The 23,573-nt window shown below is 45.0% G+C and overlaps 1 protein-coding gene, 1 long non-coding RNA gene and 1 other non-coding gene across 12 annotated transcripts in view; 2 read left to right on the top strand and 1 right to left on the bottom strand.

Moving 5' to 3' along the window:
• LOC112579206 overlaps positions 1-23,573 on the top strand; it is a 66,692-nt gene that overhangs the window by 10,585 nt on the left and 32,534 nt on the right. Inside the window, exons 1-2 of one of the 3 annotated variants that reach the window (XR_006545024.2) lie at positions 1,340-1,880; positions 13,142-13,249. This is a non-coding gene — a long non-coding RNA (uncharacterized LOC112579206). Of the gene's footprint in view, positions 1-1,339; positions 1,881-8,853; positions 9,010-13,141; positions 13,250-23,573 lie in introns of those variants that run through there. The other 2 variants (XR_003103686.3, XR_006545025.2) reach the window with 2 other exon arrangements.
• Positions 3,550-3,622, top strand: TRNAM-CAU. The gene has a single exon. It is a non-coding gene; the product is annotated as a tRNA-Met (tRNA).
• The window catches only part of TBC1D31 (TBC1 domain family member 31), a 63,310-nt gene continuing 53,226 nt past the window's right edge, over positions 13,490-23,573 (bottom strand). For 7 of the 8 annotated variants that reach the window (XM_006045603.4, XM_044928793.2, XM_006045604.4 and 4 more), the window contains 3 exons: positions 23,256-23,382; positions 15,776-15,871; positions 13,490-13,843 (listed from right to left, as the gene is read on the bottom strand). In XM_006045603.4, coding sequence (XP_006045665.2) covers positions 13,710-13,843; positions 15,776-15,871; positions 23,256-23,382 — 357 coding nt within the window. In that variant the 3' untranslated portion in view covers positions 13,490-13,709. The remainder of the gene's footprint in view (positions 13,844-15,775; positions 15,872-23,255; positions 23,383-23,573) is intronic. The other variant, XM_006045605.4, reaches the window with a different exon arrangement.

Raw genomic sequence — 23,573 nt, 5'->3', positions numbered from 1 at the left:
AGAAAAAGGAAAGAGCCATCCACACAAACATGAATTAAATGGGATTTAAAAGCTGCATCCATCTCATGGATATTTGTTTCAGATTTTCCATTTTTCCATTTAATACTTATTCTTTAAATCCATAATATATTTATGATTTTTGATTGTGTAGTAATAATAATGATGTCAATTAAGAAAAAAATATGACACAGAGACTTATATCCATAAAAGAAACAAAATTTTCAATGTATGTACTTATTTTTGTTAAGAGGCATGTTAGGGTTCTCAGTAACAGACATTCTAACATAAACTGTGTATTATATGAAAATACCATTCCAGGGGTAGGAGTAGAATGGAAATATGAGTTCTGGGGTGAAAATAAATCTAAGTTCAGTTCAGTCGTGTCCGACTCTTTGTGACCCCACGGACTGCAGCATGCCAGGCTTCTCTGTCTGTCACCAACTCCTAGAGCTTGCTCAAACTCATGTCCATCAAGTTGGAGATGCCATTCAACCATCTTATCTTGTGTCATCCCCCTCTCCTCTTGCCTTCAATCTTTCCCAGCATCAGGGGCTTTTCCAGTGAATCAGTTCTTCACATAGGTGGCCAGAGTATTGGAGCTTTAGCTTCAGCATCAGTCCAATATTCCAATGAATATTCAGGATTATTTCCTTTAGGATTGACTGGTTTGATCTTGCAGTCCAAGGGACTCTCAAGAATATTCTCCAACACCACAGTTCAAAAGCATCAATTCTTTGGTGCTCAGCTTTCTTTATAGTCCAACTCTCACATCCATAAAAGACTACTGGAAAAACCACAGTTTTGACTACTGGAATAAATGTAAACAACAAATATTAAAGAAGAGCTTATTCACGTGTATTTAAAATAGATTATGGTTTGTATGGGATCCCTAAGGTATTTCAATTTCATTGGACCCCTGTTTAAAAAAAAAAAAATCTGACACGCAGTAACATTTTTAGAAAATCAGCATATACCATTTAATGGAAGTTACATCCTTTGAAACTGAATTTACGACAACGTTTAGATATCAATTTAGCATTAATCGAGGAAGTATGTAGATGCTTTTCAAGATTATTTTAGGAGGTGCACGTGAGGAAACCCTTCTGGAAGCTGCTGCTATGGGCGGGGGAAGCGCTGGTGAGAGCTGTGAGATAGAATTCTGCCTCCCTTAGCTACAAGCTGCAGGTCCGAGTGACATCTTTGTGAGTTTGCGCATCAGTACGCGTAGGGCAACAATGATACTGACCCCTCCAGGTTGTTCCCAGAGTTAAAGAGCCGCCCGCGGGAAAGCTTCTAGCCGAGAGGAGGGAACCTCGACTCCGCCGAGTTTAGTCGGGGGAGGTAGGGGAGAAAGAAGCGATCCTGGGAGGAAATAGGGATCAGGTTGCTCAGAGTAGGTGACCACTGACCTGGCTGAAGAAGGGCGAGGAGATGTCCGCACAGAAAAAGGGCCTAGTGAGGGGAAAGCCGTGTCAGGCGGAGGGAACAGTCCTAGTAAAGGCCTCGATGTGGGAAGGGCTCGCTTCGAGAGCCCCGGACCCCACCCCTAGGTCCCTGCCTCCCCTCTTTCTCACCCCCCGCCATCCTCCCCCAAGGTCACCCATCACTAGGCAAGCCTGGGGGTCGCCGCCTGCTGGCGACCCTGACAGGCATGTTAATACCAAACTTTGAGTCCTTTCTGTCGGACTTAGTCAGGGCGCAGCGAGTCGTCTGGTCCCCCCCCACCGGCTGCAGTGGCTTCTTGTCTGCAGAAGTTTGGGCAGATAGCAAGCGTCCTTGAGGCAGTAAGGGTCAGTCCGCACTCTTCGCGTCTGGAGATCTGGGTGAAACCGCCGTGACACCTCCAGTGTGCAGTTCTCGGGAGGTCCCTGGATTCCTAGGTGTGTGTGTGTGTATGTGTGTGTTGGGGGCGGGGTCTCTCGTTTGGGCCTCTGCCTGGCCCTCTGTTCTCCTCCAAACCCAGGGCGAGCACCCTCCGCTTTGTCGGGTTCTCGCGGGGGGGGGGGAAGAGCTTCCCCCAGGATTGGGAGATTGTGGGTTTCCCACTGGGGACCGTGATGTAGGGAAAGCATCCCCAGGACTGGGTATCCAAGTTACCAGTTATCCAAGTTACATCCAGCCCAAGAGGTCTGGGATCCAGGCAACATACTCCATGCGCGACTCCCCCTGTGGAGACAAGATAAGGCTCTAAGAAGCCCACCCTTCGTGGAGCTGACCACACTCCCAGGGGTCGCTTCTTCAAACGTAGCGAGATCCACCCCCGCCCCCTTCCCCCGCCCCAGCCCTCCGCCGCCAGTGTTCTCTTCCCCAACTCCCGGGAATTCTGATGCCTACTCTTATTATTTTTTGCCACCTCCTTACACTCATGTTACCAGTTTCCCCCTTAACATTCCCCAGTTCTGGGGGATTTAAAAATTCCTCTCCAACACTTCATAATGAAAAAATTTCAGATAAACAGAAACATTGAAAGAATTTTTATCCCGTGAATATTCATATACCCATCACCCAGATCTACGTTAACAGCTTAGGACTCTTGCAGCCTCTGGCTTTCTCCACCTCTGTCCTTAGGCTCGTCGGTCCATCAGATGGTCTTATCTTTTGAAACTCTTCAAACTTGGAATCTTCAGTAATCACTCCTGCAAAGCCCTTCTGTTAGCCTGTCGTTGGCTGCAGTTCAGTCTTAGAATACATTTTTAAATGTAAAATTTACACACAGGGAAATATACAGATCTGAAGTGTGCTTCCCTCTGGATGATTTTGGACTCTACATGGAAGAGTTTTTTATTTTAATATTTATTTTAATGTGTATTAAGAGAAAAATAAGCCCCTGTTTTCCGTTTATAACAGGGACAGAAAGCGGCCTTTAACAATGAATGTATTTAAATAAGCTGATAATTAACATAAAGGGCTCGGGGTAAAGGAGAGGAGAGGGCTTCCAAGATGCCGAGGCTGCGGCTCGAGGTGTCGTTTCCATGCTGTGGGCGCTTCTAAGAAGGGTGGTTTCAGCCGCCCGAGCTCCGAGCAGCGGCGGAAACTTGGGGCGTCAAAAGGGGCTGGGCACCAGGCTAGATCGAGGGTTTGTGGTGAGGCCGGAATAGTGTACGTGTGTTGTATGTTTTCAAATCATTATGCTTGTGGGCCCCCACTCCAACTGATTGAGGCTGGGGATATCTCTGTGATCACAGCACGCAGCACCGGGCCAGGAACACCAAGAAGTCTTTCACGAGATCACGACTGTGCAAACGCTTTGTAAGCACTCTACAAAAATAAGACTTTACAAGAGTAGGAAGAATCTAGCGGCCCAGGGTCTCCCCTACTCAGCGCCGGGGGTCCAATAAGCCGCAGTGTTTGTTGATTGATAACCAGACCATCAGGCGGAAGAAGACCAGAGAGGCGTAGGTGGTTCAAGTAAGGCAGGCGCCCGGGCGGGAACTTCGATGTCCTGGGTCAGAAACTCTACGCAGAAAAATGAAGCTGTGATTTTCTGAGCATGCGCGCTGGGCCGCCGCAACAGCCTCATTATCCTACTCCCGGAAGCTGTTCGTAGGTGCCTCGTTAGCGCAGTAGGTAGCGCGTCAGTCTCATAATCTGAAGGTCGTGAGTTCGATCCTCACACGGGGCACAATACTTTTGCTCGCTCCGGCTTTTTTCACTCATGCTAGAAAGATGGGTTTTGCTTGAGAAGACCCGCAAGCCCCGGACATCCGTGCCAACCTGCGTGCTGGCCTCGCTTCCCCGAAGTACCGAGTGCTTCCCTGGGGGCTCCAGCGTCCTGGGCCCGGGTGGAGGACTGAAAGGGAGGCCAGGGCATGAAGATAAACGGTTGGGGGGAGGGTGTCCACGTGAGGCAGACTAGGGCGCCGTGCGCTGGGTACCGGATGAGCCCCTCGGGAAGACACCCACTCTCACCTCTAGCGCTACGAGTCCGGGTACCCAGAAGGTGCACTCACCCCACCATCCCGCCCTCCACCAGGGATCCTGCCCTGGCCCTTGAGCCCGGTTGGTGGCGGGGATGTGTACAGCCCAGGGTGAGGGAGCCCTGGGGTGCTCGCTATCCCGGAGGGCGCTGCGGACGCCGCTGGGTGCAAAGCCCCCTAATGGAGGCCTCTGGGGGAGTAGCTGGAACCCAAGGTTTCCCGGCGAGGATCCTGGTTATTGACACTTGGCCGCGAGGAAGGGTGGGTCTAGGAGGCTGTGGGGAAGTGGGTGGCACTGTGTTGAGAGGCCAGACCGCGCACGGGCGCTGAGCACCATGGGAGCAGGTCGGGCTGCAGAGCTGGAAAGTGGCCGGCTGTGATAGGGTCTGGGGGAGGGTGGTGTTAGGGAGGTTGTTCAGGCAGCAGGGCATAACCTGACAGGGACTGTGCTGATGCTGCGTTTCCAACAGCTGCTGCGTCCTAATGTTCATCCATGAAGTTTCTGATAATTCAGTCATTCTGAACAGGTCAAATAGCAAATTAAATTAAAACTGATGTAATAGGGCAGAACCTGTGTACCCTATTGCAAGTTAATCACCTCAAGGATGTTGCCTATAAGCTTAAATTATACACAATGGCCCATCTCTGGGAACCCTGCCTCCTAGGTAATGAGCATTAAGCTGAAATACTTTGGTTAGCTCACAAGAAGTCTCCTGACCAGGCCCACCTGTGCAGGAGTGTAGGCAGAAGAAATTAGCACAGCCCCTTCTGAAGGCTAACCGGAACCGGAAATGTTTGGCTACACGCCCTCCCCTTTTAGTATAAAAGAAGCCTGAATTCTAGCGCAGGTAAGGTGGATCTTTGGAGTCCACCATCTTCTTGGTTTGGTGGCTTTCTGAATAAAGTCGCTGTTCCTTGTCCTAGCAACTCCTCTCTCCATTTATTGGCCTGCCTTACCTTGCCACTCATGGCGAGCTAACAGTTGGGGAGTTTGGGGGTAAGGCCCTAGCAGCTGGCAAGACCACTTGTCCTGAGGCTCTTCCTTCAAAACTCCCCAAAGCCGCACTGGTTGTTCCAGCGCTGGGCAGGTGGAGCGAGGAATCAATATTTGGGAGCAGACAGGCTCCAAACAGTAACCATAAGTCTCTCTGAGGGTGCGTACAGTTGGGAACTCTATTTCTTCTCCTTTTGGGGCTTTTTCTCTGGAATAATCCAATTTGTTTTGTCTTTGAGTGGGATACCCTGTTGGAGAGAGGAAAGAGTTGGACTTCTGCCTAATTTGTGAACCAGTTCATTTGTTTCTTTTGATGCTAACCTTTATGTATGCAGTTTGTGTTTTGCTTGTCTTTAAATTTTTTTTTTTTTTTAATTTTGCTGAGTGAGGGTCTTAGTTGGGGAACTCGGAATCTGTAGTAGCTGACCAGGGATCAAACCCCAGGCCCCTGCATTGGGAGCTCAGAGTCTTAGCCATTGGATCACCAGGGGAAGTACCTGTCTTGGGTTCTTTAATGTGTTTGGCAGGGCCAGGTTACAGCACTCAGGATCTTTGATCTTGCAGCATGTGGGATCCTTAGTTATAGCATTCAAACTCTTAGTTGCAACAGATCAGATCAGATCAGATCAGTTGCTCAGTTGTGTCTGACTCTTTGCGACCCCATGAATTGCAGCACACCAGGCCTCCCTGTCTATCACCAACTCCTGGAGTTCACTCAGACTCATGTCCATCGAGTCAATGATGCCATCCAGCCATCTCATCCTCTGTCATCCCCTTCTCCTCCTGCCCCCAATCCCTCGCAGCATCAGAGTCTTTTCCAATGAGTCAACTCTTCGCATGAGGTGGCCAAAGTACTGGAGTTTCAGCTTTAGCATCATTCCTTCCAAAGAAATCCCAGGGCTGATCTCCTTCAGAATGGACTGGTTGGATGTCCTTGCAGTCCAAGGGACTCTCAAAAGTCTTCTCCAACACCACAGTTCAAAAGCATCAATTCTTCGGCGCTCAGCCTTCTTCACAGTCCAACTCTCACATCCATACATGACCACAGGAAAAACCATAGCCTTGATTAGACGAACCTTTGTTGGCAAAGTAATGTCTCTGCTTTTGAATATGCTATCTAGGTTGGTCATAACTTTCCTTCCAAGGAGCAAGCGTCTTTTAATTTCATGGCTGCAGTCACCATCTGCAGTGATTTTAGAGCCCAGAAAAATAAAGTCTGACACTGCACTGTTTCTCCATCTATTTCCCATGAAGTGATGGGACCGAATGCCATGATCTTCGTTTTCTGAATCAATATTCAGAAGCTTTAAGCCAACTTTTTCACTCTCCTCTTTCACTTTCATCAAAAGGCTTTTGAGTTCCTCTTCACTTTCTGCCATAAGGGTGGTGTCATCTGCATATCTGAAGTTACTGATATTTCTCCCGGCAATCTTGATTCCAGTTTGTGTTTCTTCCATTCCAGCGTTTCTCATGATGTACTCTGCATAGAAGTTAAATAAGCAGGGTGACAATATACAGCGTTGACAAACTCCTTTTCCTATTTGGAACCAGTCTGTTGTTCTATGTCCAGTTCTAACTGTTGCTTCCTGACCTGCATACAGATTTCTCAAGAGGCAGATCAGGTGGTCTGGTATTCCCATCTCTTTCAGAATTTTCCACAGTTTATTGTGATCCACACTCAAAGGCTTTGGCATAGTCAATAAAGCAGAAATAGATGTTTTTCTGGAACTTTCTTGCTTTTTCTATGATCCAGCAGATGTTGGCAATTTGATCTCTGGTTCCTCTGCCATTTCTAAAACCAGCTTGAACATCAGGAAGTTCACAGTTCACATATTGCAGCAAGAGGTATCTAGTTCCCTGACCAGGGATTGAACCCAGGCCCCATGCATTGGGAGCATGGAATGTTTTTGATATTTGGACAGACTTTCCAAAGATCAAATTCTAAATGAAGTTCATTTAGCCACTTTGAGGTTTTCCAAAGGATGCCTAAAACTCTTAAAATTATGTGTCTCTCCATCTCAGAGAGAGGAATATTAAACTAATTAGGCTTATTTGGTGTGTTAAATCACATGGGAAGCATTGTCAGATAAGTGGTGGTAAAACTTCTTACTTTGTATTGTATGGGTAAACAATTATTATTTAATAATATACACATCTTAAAAATTATATGGAACTCCTATAGTTCTGGTATATACTAGTAAATGATATCAGCATAATTTTAGTAATTATCTTGCACAGTATGTCACAGCAGTAACCATGTTTCTTTTCAATTGCATTGTAATTTGGTTGATGCCAAAGCAAAACGGCATCCCTTAGGTGAGCAATTGCTATTTATGGTTCTATGGTGGCTTTTGAAGAACTCTATTGCTATTTTGTGAAGAAGCAGGGAAGAATGATGAAATCTTTTATGTGCAAGCATTTGTGCTATTACATCAGGGGAAGTAAGATAAAGGAAGGGAATGGAAAAGAGAGTGAGGATACATTGCTTCAGACTTTAACTTCTCCAGGTGAGCTAGCTGTCCCAGCCACTCTGGCCATTATGCCAATATATTTTCCCCTTCTGGTGGCTCAGTGGTAAAGAACCCACCTGCCAATGCAGGAGCCATGGGTTCGGTCCCTGAGTCGGGAAGATACCCTGGAGAAGGAAGTGGTAACCCACTCTAGTATTCTTGCCTGGAAAATCCCATGGACAGAGGAGCCTGGTGGGCTACAGTCTCTGGGATCACAAAGAGTCAGATATGATTTGATGACTAAACAACAGCAATCCAACCCTTCCATCACCTTCCATGCCTGTCCAGACTCAATTCCTGACCCTAGGGCTCTGGGGCTCAGGACTTCCCCTTCTTCTAGGGATCAATTAGAAAAGCCTGTGTTAGTGTCTGGGGCAGGAACTTGGTCTGGTATCATCATCTAAGACCCAACAGGGCATCCAATTTGGGCCAAGAGCCGTTCCCTGGGCAGGGCAATTTTCATTGCCGTTATCTCATATAGGGAGCTAAATACAGATGACTCACCAGCTGTGTTTGTCAGATTTGTTTAGTTGGAAAGATCACGATCCTTCTTTATAGAGAGGATTCTCTACACTTGAAGCTACAGTATGCTTGAAACTAACATGATATTGTAAATCAACTATACTCCCCTTTAAAAACAGAAAAACAAGAGACTTTGAATCTGGGGATAAGTCTGTGTGTGTTAGTCACTCAGTCATATCTGACTTTGTGCGACCCTGTGGACTGTAGCCCACCAGGCTCCTCTGTCAATGGATAAAAATTGACAGGCAAAAATATTGGAGTGGGTTACCATTCCCTTCCCCAGGGGATCTTCCCAACCCAGGTATTGAACCTACATTGCAGGCAGATTCTTTATCATCTGAGCCACTGGGGAAGTCCAGCAATGAGTTCAGATTTGGAAAATGGGCGACAGGCAAGGCTATCCATTGTGGTGAAGTAATCTAGCAGGACTCCATGGGGCCTTCCTGGGATAGTCCTTTCTATGTCCTCTGCTTGCTGCTTTTTTTTTTCATTTTGAAAGAATCATTTTCTCTGCTTTCTTCTTATTTGTAGAAAAACTTTAGCTTCCTAGACCTCCCCCGGTTCCAAAGAGTAAATTTAATTGGAGAAGTGAGAAAACGCAGAATTAAAGGAAAACAATCAAGCGAGACAAATCATGGGTCTATTAAACAAATGCACGACCTTTAGCTCCCCATCAGAGGCCATAGATAACAATGAGTCAAAGTTTTTGAGCTGTTTAGCAGATACTGAAAGCCCCAGCAAGTGGAAAAGTTAACTGTATGCTGCCCACAAGCATGTAAACCCCAGACAAGTTGGAACTAGAAGGTTGATGTTACTCCTGATTACCTCACCACCAACCAATCAGAAGAATGTCCTGATTGGTAAGAGGGTTGTGGGGTAAGCTGATCATATATCCCACAACCGTCTCCCTCACCCTGTCTTTAAAAACTGTTCCCTGAAAGCTACTGGGGGAGTTTAGGCCTTTAGAACATTAGCTGCCTAGACTCCTTGCCTGGTGCCTTGCAATAAACATGGTACTTTGCTTCGCCACAACCCAGTGTGGATAGATTGACTTTACTGCATGCAGGTGAGTGGTGGACTCAATTTTGGTTCAGTAACAATGACTCAAATCTGGTTTTGGGCCACCAGATGTTAAGATTTCCTGTTAGATATATCAAGCAATATTTAGTAGGCTGCTTATCTGTTTCATTCTTGGGGAAAACAATCTTTGATAGCCAAGAATCGCTTAATACTTCTCTGCTGCCTGCAGCTATAAATGGTGATCTTGGTGGCTCGGACAGCAAAAAATGTGTCTGCAATGTGGGAGACCCGGGTTTGATCCTTGGGTTGGGAAGATGCCCTGGAAAAGAGAATGGCTACCCACTCCACTATTCTAACCTGGAGAATTCTATGGACAGAGAAGCCTGGTGGTCTCTAGTCCATGGGGTCCCAAAGAGCTAGACACCACTGAGCGACTAGCACTTGGCAGTTAAGCCACTATCACTTGGCCTCTGCTCCATGAATCCACCCCATCATCCCCACTGAAATTAGGAAGCATATCAATAGGCATCTTTTTAAAAAAATAAATGTTATTTTTGGCTCACTAGGTCTTCGTTGCTGTTCATGGGCGTTTTCTAGTTGCAGCTAGTGGGGGCTACTCTTCGTTGCCGTGGGTTCTGGCTTCTTACTGCGGTGGCTTTAATAGTTGTGGTATAGGGCTTAGTTGCCCTGAGGTGTGGTCCAGGGACCTTCCTCGACCAGGGATCAAACCTGTGTCCCTTGCATTGGCAGGTGGATTCTTAACCACGGGACCACTAGGAAAGTCCAACAGGCAGCTCTTGTCACAGAGTTTTCCAAATTTGCAGATACTCCCTTCACTCAGTGTCTTAAGAAGGGAGTGTCTTTAGGGCTGAGCATGAAGCTGGGAAGAGAGTGAAGTTCGTATGTGATAGATCCACTCCTTTGTTGGTTCCTTTCTATGGCTTCATTTACATCACACAAGGGAAATTCTGGCATCTTCGAGTGGTTAAGGAGGCCAACACTGAAGCCATTATTCTGTCAAGCAACCAAGTAAACTGTAAGAGATACTTTCAATTGCATGGAGCGTGCCCGTGATCCATTCATGGTCTCTGAGCTCCAAATGCACTCTTCAGTGCCCGCCCTGCAACCGTGGATGGGACCCTTTATGCGTGTCTCTTCAGTGTGCACGGTGGTAGGCTGCCAGTAGAGGGCGCTAGAGGACACCGCAGAAGGAGTGGGGCTTCTCTTTCTAGCCCAAGAGGTGCTGTTTTCTTCATTCCGGTTTACTGCTTTGTGGTCCGTCGGAGGCTGGAGTATGTGGGGACACCCAGTGGTACCCTGTCCAGCCGTGTGCCCGGAGCCCACAGTCTCCTAGTGACTTCACAGCCCAGCCTGATGACTGCTTTGCTGTAGTCTTCCTTGGCATGTTCCGTTCTGGTGCCAGAAGCAGCACCCTGGCCTGCCCTTAGTGCCTGGTCTCTAGCCTTGGTTTGTGGGTGCCCCGGGGGGTGGTTCCCCATTGTGCCCAACAGGGGCCCTTGACCTTCCTTTGTCAATAGAAATTGATGAGGACAGACCACTTCCGGCCAGGTTTTACTGGGGCCCCTGCTGCAGCAGGAAGGAGTGAAAACAGGTCCCTTGCGTGCTCCCTGAGGTGGGGGGCGAGCTCGTTCCTCTCTCGGGGTGAGGGTAGGGGCGGGTCCGGCCGGAAGGGCGTGTTAGGTGGTTTGCCTGCCCCTCTGGTGGTGCGGTGCTCAGGGGATATGTGCAGTACCCTGCTTTTTCTCCTGACACCCAGTTTTTGCTCTCAGGTCTCAGAAGTGGCAGTTGGGTTTTTCCGGTCTTTTTGTATCTTGTCCATAATTTGTCCCAGCTGTGCATGCGTGCTAAGTTGCTTCAGTCATGTCCGGCTCTTTGCTTTCCTTCCCATACAGTCTGAAAATCCTGAATAAATGTCACAAAGAATTCACTGAGTCAACAGTGTTAAAACTCTTAGGCGTGAACCATCTCCTATGTTACCAGAAGTGTAAAGGGATGTTGTGCTGTCACTTCAGTTGTGTCTGACTCTGTGCAACCCCATGGACTGTAGCCCCCCAGGCTCCTCTGTCCATGGAATTCTCCAGGCAAGAATACTGGTGTGGGTTGGCATGCCCTTCTCCAAGGGATCTTCCCAACCCAGGGATCGAACCCACATTTCTCAGTCTCCTGCATTGGCAGGCGGGTTCTTTACCACTAGCCCCAGCTGGGAAACCCCCAAATGTGCTTACACACAGTTATTTTGAGTCCCTCACAGTTTCTTTGTATTCTGTTGATGGAAACATTTGTCCAGGAGCAAGCAATGCAGCACAGGGCCCGGGTCCCAGCCTGTCTTAGTGGACTCTCCCCTTTACAACATGACCGTTGCTGGCCAGGCCACACACCAGGCCACACGCTGCTCTGACAGCGCTCAGGGTCCTGACTCCCCATGAGCTTTCACTCAGCAGCCTCGGAATGCCTGCACCCCAGAGACTTACTTTCTGCTGCCTGGGTGGGCACGTGGGCCAGCTCTGGCCTGGGCAGCCCACCAGCCCCTCTGCTGTCCAGTGTGTCTGAACCTGAGCCTTGGGGAGGGAGGGTCTTTCTGAGCTTGTCCTTCTTTGGGTACTTTCTCAGCCCTAGGTACCCTTAAATATTTGGCTGCGCTGGCTCTTATTAATAGTTGCCATACTCAGGATCTTCGTTACCATGTGTGCTATCTTTTAGTTGGGGCATGCAAACTCTTAGTTGTGGCACATGGAATCTAATTCCCCAAACAGGGATCAAACCAGGGCCCCTTGTGTTAGATGCTTAGTCTTAGCCACTGGACTACCAGGGAAGTCCCTCTTTAGCATTTATATAGTATCATAGTTTAATAACTCTAGACTTCCGTTCAAATGATCTGGTTTATCTCCTGATTGAACTTAGCACTGATCTGAGATGAATCATTAAGAATGTTAAGTGCACCCACATTAGTAAGTTAAGCCTTTGCCATTCCTTGCAGTCATTACCACTGTAATGGTCAAAGTGGAGGCACTGTGGAAAGGCCTTGGCAAATGCTCAAATCTTGCTCAACATCAGAGAATTCAGACCAGAGAGTAGCCATGTGAACGCAATAGATGTGAAAAGGTATTTAACCAAGTTAGTAATGTATTCGTCACCGCTGAACCCATACTGGACTCTCTAACTGGAGTCGACGTGGAGAGGAATTCAGCTGAAGGACTGCATTTCTCCAACCAGAGAGAAACCCTGTGAATGTGATACGAAAAGGCCTTTAGGAACTGCTCTTCTCCAGCTAACTCAGAGGAGTACTGGAGAAAAGCTCTGTGAATGTAGCCAGTGTGGGAAGAATTTTAGCCAAGCTCAATCTTCATTCAATTCCCTGAGAATTTATATTATGAAGGAACTGGGGTCAGGTTGAGGACAGACTGTCAAGAGGCAGGAAGACATAATCAAAAATATACTTCAGTAACTGTGATAACCTTTGAAATAACAACCAAACCCACGTGACTGAAGAGACTCAGCCAAGTATCTGAACTCTGCTAAGCCAGTGACTTTATCAAGATTATTATTGGGAGAATCGTAGGCTTAAAGAAAACCGGAAGGAGGAATGTAATAAAGAACTTTATGTGACTGAATGTATAACTCACTTTCACTGGATGAATAGAAACTTTATGAAGAAGGTTCAAGTATTATAAAAGAGGACTCTGTGTAGTTTGCAAAATCAATATGAGTGGATGTAAATTCTAGTAAAAGAGGACTTGAAGTAGAGGTAAGAAACGCAATAACCAGCTAATTCTAGTTGGCAGAATCACAGTATTTTAGAAGTCGAATGCTGTTGGCGAGCTAGAGATGACTCATCTAAAGTTCCCATCACACCCAAAATATTTTATATCCTGTGATTTTGTTGTGGCACACACCTGGACCATGAAGGCATGTTTACACCTAACTGAAAACAGACAGAAAGACAATGAGGCTGACAAAGTGCTCCTGGGAATCCAATGCCTTGCACAGTGATGGGATATTATCTGAGGACTTTGGAAAAAAGAGAGCATTTGGTTTACCATAAGGTTATACTTTGTGCCAAAAAAAAAAAAAAAAAAAAATGCTCTTCTGTACAGTGCTCAGTGTGTTAAGCACTATACCAGGAACCTGACCATGTGCTATTTCTATGCTCCTTTTAGAAGTGGGTTCAGGGAAGTGATCTGCCAGCCAAGATGATGAAGCCGGGAGCAGCTGTGCCGTGGAGCTGTCAGTGCCTCGTGGAGAAGCAAAGACGGCGGCTGGGTGTGGTGAGTGCAGTGGGGTCGCCGGTGAGGGGAGGCCCGGCTTCTGGGGGATGGAGGGGCCCTTGGGGCGGGCCTCTCCTCACTGCTTGTGGTCTGCAGCTGCTGCTGAGTTCAGGTCCTGGATGCACAGCTATTGAGATGCTGTCCTGTTCTTTAGTTCTCCATTTATCTTTAAAATTAAACCTCATCAAGTCCTTGAGGTTCATGCCGGTCCCTGCAACCTGAAAGGGCCTCATACAAAGCTTTAAAAGCTTCAAATATTTTTTATTGTTAAAAGTATAATAATAATAAGCCATTTACAAGTCCCAAACCACCAGAATTAAGAACACATAATTTTTATACACACATTTTCCGTACAAAAGGTTGATCTTTATAGGCATTTGAAATAAATAATCTGAAAATCAGCAGCACTGATTGCAAAATAAGTATCTTGTTCTCTGACTGTCTCAAGGTGACCAGCCTCCTATGTAGCCAAAAGGTGAGGCGTTTGACATCTGTTCTGAGCCTGGGTGGCGAGTCTCTGGCGGAGGTTTCTCACTCTCTCCATGAGATCCTGTTCCATGGCGTCCCAATGCATTTTTCTCTGGTTTAATGAAACTTGGAAACAAAATTTTAAATTAACAGTAGTTAGTTTGAGCAATGGTATAGCGTTTAAAGATAAATATGTTGCAAAGACCAATAATGAAATGAATATTCTAAACCAAATGTCTTACACGGAAAAGCCTAACGTATTACCTGGTCCCGTGAGGTTCCATTTACAAGTCAAATATTTGGTGGATTGAACAAATGCTATTAGAGAACTTATTTGCTTTTGGTTATCTTTTTTTTGGGGGGGGGGGAGAATAAAGATTAACTTTTAAATCAGGAAGAAAGCTTGTCTAAGAGAGAATCTGAGTTTTTTACAATAGTAAGTTTTTTCACCATGATATTTATTGTAATGAGAAAATTCCAAGGTGCCAAAATTAATAGTGAAATATACACCATGACCACTTTCTAATGATTCAATACATAAATCAAGTACTTTTTATAATGGCCAACACAAGGAAAGTCCAGAATCAAGCTTAGAATGTTACAATGTGTCTAAGTGTAACAGCCATTTCATATTGATTTAGAGGGGTAGTAAATATTGGAATTCAATAAAGAAGCATCTTAAAAACATACTTCTCTGAAACTTACATACCCAAAGAGCTTCAATTTCTGAAAACTATTTTCCCCCAAGGAATAAAACATTTATGCTTTTTCATTTTGTTGCCAAGTAAGAAACTTGCCAAATGTCAACTCGATTTTGAAGTTTAGAATATCTAGGTAAAAATTCTGATGTGTTGGAGTAGAGAACAGTTGAGAATCTTCTGTACTTTCATCTGACTTATGCATGACTTTTGGTTAATTTCATATCCTGACACAGTGTTTAGAGATGCACGTAAGAGTATGTATGTTAGTGAATGTATTTTATACCATACTGGAACTCATGACTTGTTGTTAGGTATATTTTTTATAAAGCTGGTCTTTTGGGGACATTCTGTAAAAATCTGTTCTTCTAAAAGAACTCAAAGGACCTTGTAAAGTTCTGCTTCATTTATATGACAGTTTTATTGAAGAAGTTGGTTGAAGAGTCTGAGTTTCCTGTCCTCTCCCCTCCTTTTAAAAACAAACCAAGTCCTTTACAGGGGAAACTGTTAGCTCCTTTATGGGGTAACTCTGTGACTGCATTTCTGTAAGATGTTTCCATTCCATCCCATTCCTTCCAGAAATAAACAAAAACCTCCAGTGAATCAAGTCAAGGGATCAAAAGGCAATTGATCAGCACAGAGCCCTTTGCCCTCAGCAATTCTGAGCGAGCTGGCCCCACAGTGCATCTTGGAGTCCAGAGCAGACTCGTTTCCAATGGTTGCTGGAGGCAGCTCAGCCCAAAAGAGTCGAGAAAACTCAAATATGGAATAGCTTTGAAAACTAATCCTGAGATTTTCTTTTCACAAGGATGTAAAAAAGTAGTTACGAATATCATTCATTTAGTCAGGGACAGACTCCGTCGGCGCCTCCAGCTGCGCTTCGGGCAGCAGCGCTGTGCTGAGGAAACAGCTGCATTAATGACGCCTGGCAGACCTTCCTTCCTTGGGGTTTGGTCTGACCCAGTTTTCCCCAGCTGGAAACTTGAGAATCTTGCCGCTTCCACTTTAGGATTTCCATGGTCAGTGCCCTGGGAAAATGGTCTCAATGTGCTGTAAATATAATTTAAGCCACAATCTTGCCTTGTTATTGTTTAGTTGCTGAGTTGTGTCTGACTCTTTGCGACCCTAATGGACTGCAACCTGTCAGGCTCCTCTGTCCATGGGATTCTCCAGGCAGCAATACTGGAGTGGGTTGCCATTTCCTTCTCCAGGGGATCTTCCTGACCCAGGGACTGAACCCATGTCTCCTGGGTTGGCAGGAGGATTCTTTACCACTGAGCCACCTGGGACACCCCCACTCTTGCTTAAACATTGCTAAATCTAACATGATAGGAGACATCTTTCTTGTTCATCGACTTACTCTGTGTCAAGGACTCCATTTCAGAAATGTCATTTAATTGTGAGGCTCTAGGCAGACAGCCTGAGGCGACCTGTTCATCTCGGCACTTGGGCACTACTGTTATAAAAGTGGAAAAAAAATGAAAGAGTGGAGTGTATAGAAAGCCTTGATTAATTCCAAATGGTCCCTAGTAAATTAAAATTGCCAAGGATAAAAAGCCCCTTACTTTTCTACTCTGGGAAGAATGCTGTCACAATTCAAAAGGCAAGCAAAATTGCAGTTACTGAGAATTAAAAGCTGAGCTGAAAGTAAAGTACTTTAAAAACACCTTTAGCAAAAAACCAAAAAACCAACAGACCACTGAAAAATACAGCTGCTAGGACAGAGATCCCAAACAACTGCTGGGAGAGACTATGAAACGTGGTTAGCAAGCCTTTCTTGAGAACTGGGAGCTGATCTCTATCGGCTTTACCCAAGCGGGGCTTGATCACAGGACACAGCACACCAGACGCAGCGATGGGCGAGGCTCACCCGGGCTTCTTAAGACTGGGAAGCATGGCAGCGTCCACACCTAACCAGTGCCTCCTGTTTTTTGAATCCCCATCCTTTAGCTTTGTTTTTGCTGTCTCCTAACCCTACAGCTTTACATCCAATAAGATATCAGAGTCTTTATTTCTTGGCTTAGGATGCCCCTTCCTTTCTACTCCCGGCACTAGGGCCCAAGCCTCCACGAGTCGGACCCAGACTGCTTGGGTCAGACTCAGCAAGATGACACTTGCCTTTACCTGGGCTCAAGAACTTCAGCTAATGGTTTCAACTCACAGTTTTAGCTCAATCAGTCTTTGCGATAATGTGTGTGCATGCTAAGTCATGTCGACTCTATGCAACCCCAAGTGGAGCAGGTTGCCATTCCCTTCTCTAGGGGAACTTCCTGACCCAGGGATCAAACTCCTTTCTCCTGCATTGCAGGTGAATTCTTCACAACTGAGCCACCTGGGAAGCCCAAGACAATGGATTACCAAATGACTAATTTGAACTGGTGTCAGGAAATAGAATGAGTCATCTTCAAGTAATTGAAGGGCTATCATGTGGCAGAGGTAGTAAGTGCGTAACTGTAGTTTATTTACAATGTTGCATTAGTCTCAAGTGTATAGCAAAGTGATTCAGTTATGTATTCTTTTTCATATTCCTCTATATTCTGGGTTATTACAAGATACTGAATATAGTTCCCTGTGTCATACAGTAGGTCTTTATTTTATATACAGTTGTGTATGTATCTGTTAATCCCATACTAATTTATCCTTCTCCCCCTGCTTCCCCCTTTGGTAACTATAAGTTTGTTTTCTGTCTGTGAGTCTGTTTGTAAATAAGTTCATTTGTATCATTTCTTTAGATTCCACATGTAAGTGATATGATATTTGACTTTCTCTGGCGTACTTCACATGGTATGGTAATCCCTGTGTCCATCCATATTGCAGCAAATGGTGTTCTTCTTCAAGGCTGAGTAGTATTCCATTGTATACATGTACCACATCTTCTTTATCCACTATCCATCAGTGTACATCTAAGTTTGCTTCTGTGTCTTGGCTATCGTGAATAGTGCTGCAATGAACAACGGGGAGCATGTATCTTTTTGAATTTGAATTTCTGTCTTTTTTGGATACGTGCCCACGAGTGGAACTACTAGACCATACGGTAATTCTATATTTAGTTTTTAAAGGCACCCCCACACTGTTCTCCACAGTGGCTGCACCAATTTACCTCGCCATCAGTTCTGTAGGAAGGTTCCCTTTTCTCCACACTCTCTCCAGTATATTTTTAGAAACTTTTCTGATGGCCATTCTGACCAGAGAATGGGCTTCCCTTGTGGCTCAGCTGGTAAAGAATCTGCCTGCAATGCAGGAGACCTGGGTTCGATCCCTGGGTTGGGAAGATCCCCTGAAGAAGGGAAAGGCTACCCACTCCAGTATTCCGGCCTGGAGAATTCCATCAACTCTATAGTCCATGGGGTCGAAAAGAATCGGACACAACTGTGCAACTTTCACTTCACTGACCAGAGAACAGTTTTTAATCAGAAGATTTACAAAAAGAAGAGTAGATTCAACTATATGTAAGGAAGGAACAACTTTTAAATAAAATAGTGGTAGAAAATGGAATAAGGCAATGTGCTCACAGCTCTGTTAGTGCTCTGGCATAGGCTGGGCAACCACCACTGCAGAGATGATTCACATATCAGATCCTGCCAAGTCTGAGTTTGCATAGTTCCTTGTCTCTCATTTGTCCTCCCAAATCCATCCTGCCCACAGCTGCTTAATTCATCCTGCCAAAGGGCTGGGTTATAAACACGGAGGGGCCAATGGTTCCCTCCTTTGCTTATAGCAACATTTCAAACACTGCTGAGCAGATTCACCTGTAAAACTTTAAAACAAAAATCTAGCTTTCCAGTTTCTATCTTAGATCTACGAAATTAAATCACCATTGGTCAGGTCCTGAATATGTATTTAAAAAAAATAATTTTGTTTTTGGCTGTGCTGGGTTTTAGTTGCTGTGTGGGCTCTTCTCTAGTTGCAGCGCCCAGTGCTCGGCCTCTCTTGTTGCCGAGCATGGGCTCTTAGGGTGTTTGGGCTTCAGTAGTTGGGGCAGGAGGGCTCAGGAGTGGGGGCTCCCGGGCTCTAGAGCACAGACTCAGTAGTAGTGGCACACGGGCTTAGTTGCTCCGTGGCAGGTGGGATCTTTCTGGACCAGGGATCAAACCTGCATCTCCCGCATTGGCAGGCAGATTCTTTACCACTGAGCCACCAGGGAAGTCCCCAAATATGTATTTTTTAAAAAAACAATTTGTAATGCACCTAAAAAATTGCCAGTCACTTGCTAATTATAACAGAAAGGTAAAAGTTCTTTTTTCTGTACTTCTTGTACTGTAGCTTGCTTATTTCCTTCATTTAATTAAGGTATTTATTTTAAAGCCCCAAAGGTAATTCTTATTATTTAAAATTACCTTTTTCTAAAGTGGTACTACATGTGCCACACAAAATTCAAAAAGAGCAAAAAGGAACAAACTAAATTTCCTTCCTTTCCCTAACTGCATTCCTTGGCTGGGAGGGAAGCCCTGTTCTCGGTCTTCCACAGGTCACTCTGCTGTCTGCCAGGCTGGTAAACAGGATGAAGCCCAACTGCTCAGCCTGGCACTGAGGGTCCCTGTCACTCTCTCGAACCATCCTTGTACTGAAGCCCTGTGCACCAGTTAGCCTAACCTGAATCACCATGACAGGCAAGTTTCTGCCACTGATTAATTATTTTTAACAAGTTCTGTCTCAGACAAGGTGGTACTAGTGGTAAAGAATCTGTCTACCAATGCAGGAGACACAAGAGATGTGGGTTCGATCCCTGGGTCGAGAAGATCCCCTGGAGGAGGGCGTGGTGACCCTCTCCAGTATTCTTGCCTGGAGAATCTCATGGACAAAGGAGCCTGGTGGGCTACCATCCATGGGGTTGCAAAGGGTCGGACATGACTGAAGCAACTCTTATATGAGGGTAGTCATGGAGGCTTTAATTGGTCAATGCACAAAACTGGTACGGGAAAACAGTGTGTATGTATGTATGTGTTCCTGAGAGAGATCCTTGGGGAAGCCTGCAAACCATGAGGGGTTAGAAAATGGTGTAATACAATGTTAGAACTGTAACAAAATTACAGATCACCTAGTCCACACTCTTCTCATTTTACAAATGAGGAAACAACACCAGGAAACACTTCCTAATAAACACAGATTAAACACGAGTAAATAAACTAACCAGAAGGACACAGCTTGGTGACTCTGGCTAAGTTTATTTGAGCCTTGTCTTCCTTTGCCGTGAAGCTGGGACTAGGTCTTCCTGTCACCTCACCATGAGATCCTGCCTCCCTGAACAGTCCTCCCACTGCTCCAGGCTCCTCCCTTTCTTCAAGGCCCAGTCATTTTAAAAACCTGGTCCAATGGCTCCGCCTGGCCACCAGCATTTACTAATGTCATTAAAACAATAAATTTTGTTAAGATAATTCACTTACCACAAAATTCACCCCTTTGAAGGGTACAATTCAGTGTTTTTAGTACACTGAGGGTTGTGTAATCATCACCACTAGTTCTAGAACATTTTCACCATCCCCAAAATAAACCCCGTATGCACTGGTAGCCCACTCCCCTACTGCTCCCACCTGCAAACCACTAACCCACTTCTGCCTCTAGAGCTTTGCCTATTCCGGACATTTCATGAAGAGAAGCATATAACATGCAGCCTTCTGGTCTACCTTCTTTAACTTAGCATAAGATTCTCAAGGTCCATCCATTTTGTAGCATGAATCAGTTAATTCCTTTTTATCACTATAAAATTCCATTGTATGGGTACACCAATTTATTTTATCCATTCCTCGTTTGATGGGTATTTGGGTTGTTTCCCTTTTTTTTGGCTATTATGAACATTGATGCTGTGGGCAATTCAGTATACAAGTTTTTGCAGGGATATATTTTCAATTCTCTGGGTGTGTATATAGGAGTAGAACTTCTGGGTCATACAGTCCCTCTGTGTTTAACCTTCTGAGGAACTGCGGGATTGTTTCCCGCAGCGGCTGTGCCACGCCACATTCCCACCAGCACTGCTCTGGTTTGGCTGGTCCTTGCCCACACCTGTTAATGGATTACATCGATGCTAACTGATCGTGAAGCTGCATCTGATTTTTAATTTTTTTTCCCATGTGGTTTTGATTTGTATTTCCCTAATGACTAACTTAGGAAGATCCCCTGGAAGAGGGCATGGCAACCCACTCTAGTATTCTTGCCTGGAGAATCCCCATGGACGGAGGAGCCTGGCGGGCTACAGTCCATGATGTTGCAAAGAGTCGGATATGACTGAAGCAACTTAGCATGCAAGCACAATGACTAATTTAAGCTGAACAGCTCTTCATATGTGTGTTGGCCATTTGAGTATCTTCTTTGGAGAACTGTTCAAATCTTTTGCCCATTACAAATCTGGACTAATTTTATAAGACATTGCTATTCAGCTTCAATTTAAGTTTATGGGCCTGGGATTTTAGGGTCAGCAAGGGCCACTCATATTGTCCAGAAGGTTCTGTTTTCTGGGAAACGGTAAGAATATCCTCCCTATTGCTAAGAGAGACCGGCACTAGGCAACATTTAAATAACCGGTCTGTTGTTGGCACACTTGCCTGTTTCCACTTCCTGTGTCTCCCTTCCAGCTCTGAGTGACAAACCAAGGCAAGCGCCTGTGATCAAAATGCCATTTTCCCAATTACAGCTGATTATCCCCTGGTTTTAGGATTAAATGACATGGATTTAATTTCTATACCCTGATTAAGGCAATGATCAAATCCTTATACATATGCCTTTTGAAGATGGATGATTATCAACCACACACTCTCTGACTGGTGAAACTCAGGGATGTCGACAAAACGTAGGGGACAGAACAGGAAGACACCATGGAGGTGGGAGACCCAGATGCAGGCAGACTACAGAGCAGGCAGTCTTTTGCAGTTTCTTCCCTTTTACTATCTCTAAATTCAGAGGTTCTTGAAAAGGGTCTATTGTTTTCTTCTAATGTAGGGGTCAGTGTGACAGGGTTAGGGAGTAAGGCGGCTCCAGTGGTTGGGGTCTTCTACATGCAGGTTTTAAACACAGCTTGCCTAAGGGCTCTGAGTACTATTTGAGACCTAAACTCAAAAGCATGAGAGGTAATGAGGGGTTTCAAAAGCAGCCTAGTTAAATAAGCATGATAGCATCTAATTTCTATTTTTACTTTTCAAATTTGTGCCCTACAAAAGTAATTAAGAAGGTAATACACAGCTGCATTAGTCATAAAAGCCCCGAACTAGACATAACCCAATGTCCACCAGTTAATGAATGGATAAATAAAACATGGAATACACATACAGTGGACTATTACTCAGCATTAAAAAGGACTGAAGTACTGATACCTGCTACGACATGGTTGAACCTCAAAACATTATCTAGGTGAAAGAAGTCAGATACAAAGGACTACATATTATATGATTCTATTTACATGAAATTTCCTGAACAGGCAAGTCTACAGAGACAGGAGTAGATTAGTGGTTGCCAGGGGCTGGGGGAGTGACAGGAAATGAGGTATGACTGCAAATGGGCATGGGGTTATCGGGGGTGCTGAAAATGTTCTAGAGTTGATTGTGGTGATGGCTGCACCACTCTGAATATATCCAATATATGGTAACAATACCATTGAATTATAAACTTTGTATAGGTGAATGGTATGGCATGTGAATTATATAGCAATAAGGCTGTTGTTTTAAAAAGTAATACATACACATTTTATAAAAGACTGAAACAATATAAGGTATAGTAAACTAAAAGTTCCCTGTATCTGTATTGGGCTTCCCTTGTGGCTAAGCTGGTAAAGAATCTGCCTGCAATGCAGGAGACCTGGGTTCGATCCCCTGGGTTGGGAAGATCCCCTGGAGAAGGGAAAGGCTACCCACTCTAGTATTCTGGCCTGGAGAATTCCATGGACTGTATAGTCTGTGGAGTATCTGTATTGTTTTAGAATTTTAAGTTACAATTTTGACTTTTCATTGAATGCCACTGTAAGTGAAAAGTGAAAGTCACTCAGTCGTGTCTGACTCTTTGCAACCCCATAGACTATACAGTTCATGGAATTCTTCAGGCCAGAATACTGGAGTGGGTAGCCTTTCCTTTCTCCAGGGGATCTTCCCAACTCAGGGATCAAACCCAGGTCTCCTGCATTGCAGGTGGATTCTTTATCAGCTGAGCCACCAGGGAAGCCTTGCACCAAAACCTAATGTTTGATTAGATCCTATAAGAAGTTTCCTCATGCTACTTTCGTGTACTGCTGTTCTGAGGACCAGTTATGGGCAAAGCACACTTTTTTTTTTTTTAAACTAAAATTAACTAAATATAGCACTTTGGGAACAAATTATATTCTAGTATATTAAGGGGATGCCCAGCAATGGCAACCCACTCCAGTACTCTTTGTGTGGAAAATTCCATGGATGGAGGAACCTGGTAGGTTGCAGTTCATGCGGTCGCTAAGAGTCGGACACGACTGAGCGACTTCCCTTTCACTTTTCACTTTCATGCTTTGGAGAAGGAAACGGCAACCCACTCCAGTGTTTTTGCCTGGAGAATCCCAGGGACGGTGGAGCCCAGTGGGCTGCTGTCCACCAGGACTGCAGAGAGTCGGACACGACTGAAGTGACGCAGCAACAGCAGCAGGACCATGAAACCATGGAATAAAACAGAATTCTATAGGATAGTTGAGAAATTTTTCTTGGAGCTTTTTTTTTTTAAACAGCCCCACCTCCTCAGCCCAGTCTTCCCAACCAAAAAATAGTAACTAGTGATTATCTTTCAGCTGAGCAATAATTTGACTATAAGTGCCAAAACACATGTAAGGATTTATCCATGATAAGAGACCATACGAAATGAACGAATGTATAACACTGTGAAGGAATGCTCACCTTTATCACATGGATGCTGAGCATCATGTATCTCTTTCTCTAGGAACCATCTTCTAGATGCATCTGAAAGAGCAGCAGTTTTCTTTTCTGATTTCAAATGAAAGTCTTTTTCTTCAGCTTCCTCCCACTAGATACAATAAAAAAAAAAAATGACATAATGACTGCGCTAAATGCAAGTTCCTACAGTGAAATAAGCCTGTTTGTTTCCTCTCCTTGGTATTAGGCAATCTGGGTCCCTATCCTGGCTCAAGGCTGTTGAAGAGCCTTGAAAGCAGAGGCACTTCTGACGTCCCTACCACTCAAAGCCTCAGTGCCACG

The sequence above is a fragment of the Bubalus bubalis genome, chromosome 15 (genome assembly GCF_019923935.1).
Source record: "Bubalus bubalis isolate 160015118507 breed Murrah chromosome 15, NDDB_SH_1, whole genome shotgun sequence".
In the NCBI taxonomy this organism is placed as follows: Eukaryota; Metazoa; Chordata; class Mammalia; order Artiodactyla; family Bovidae; genus Bubalus; species Bubalus bubalis.
This window is presented reverse-complemented; position numbering and strand designations above follow the sequence as displayed.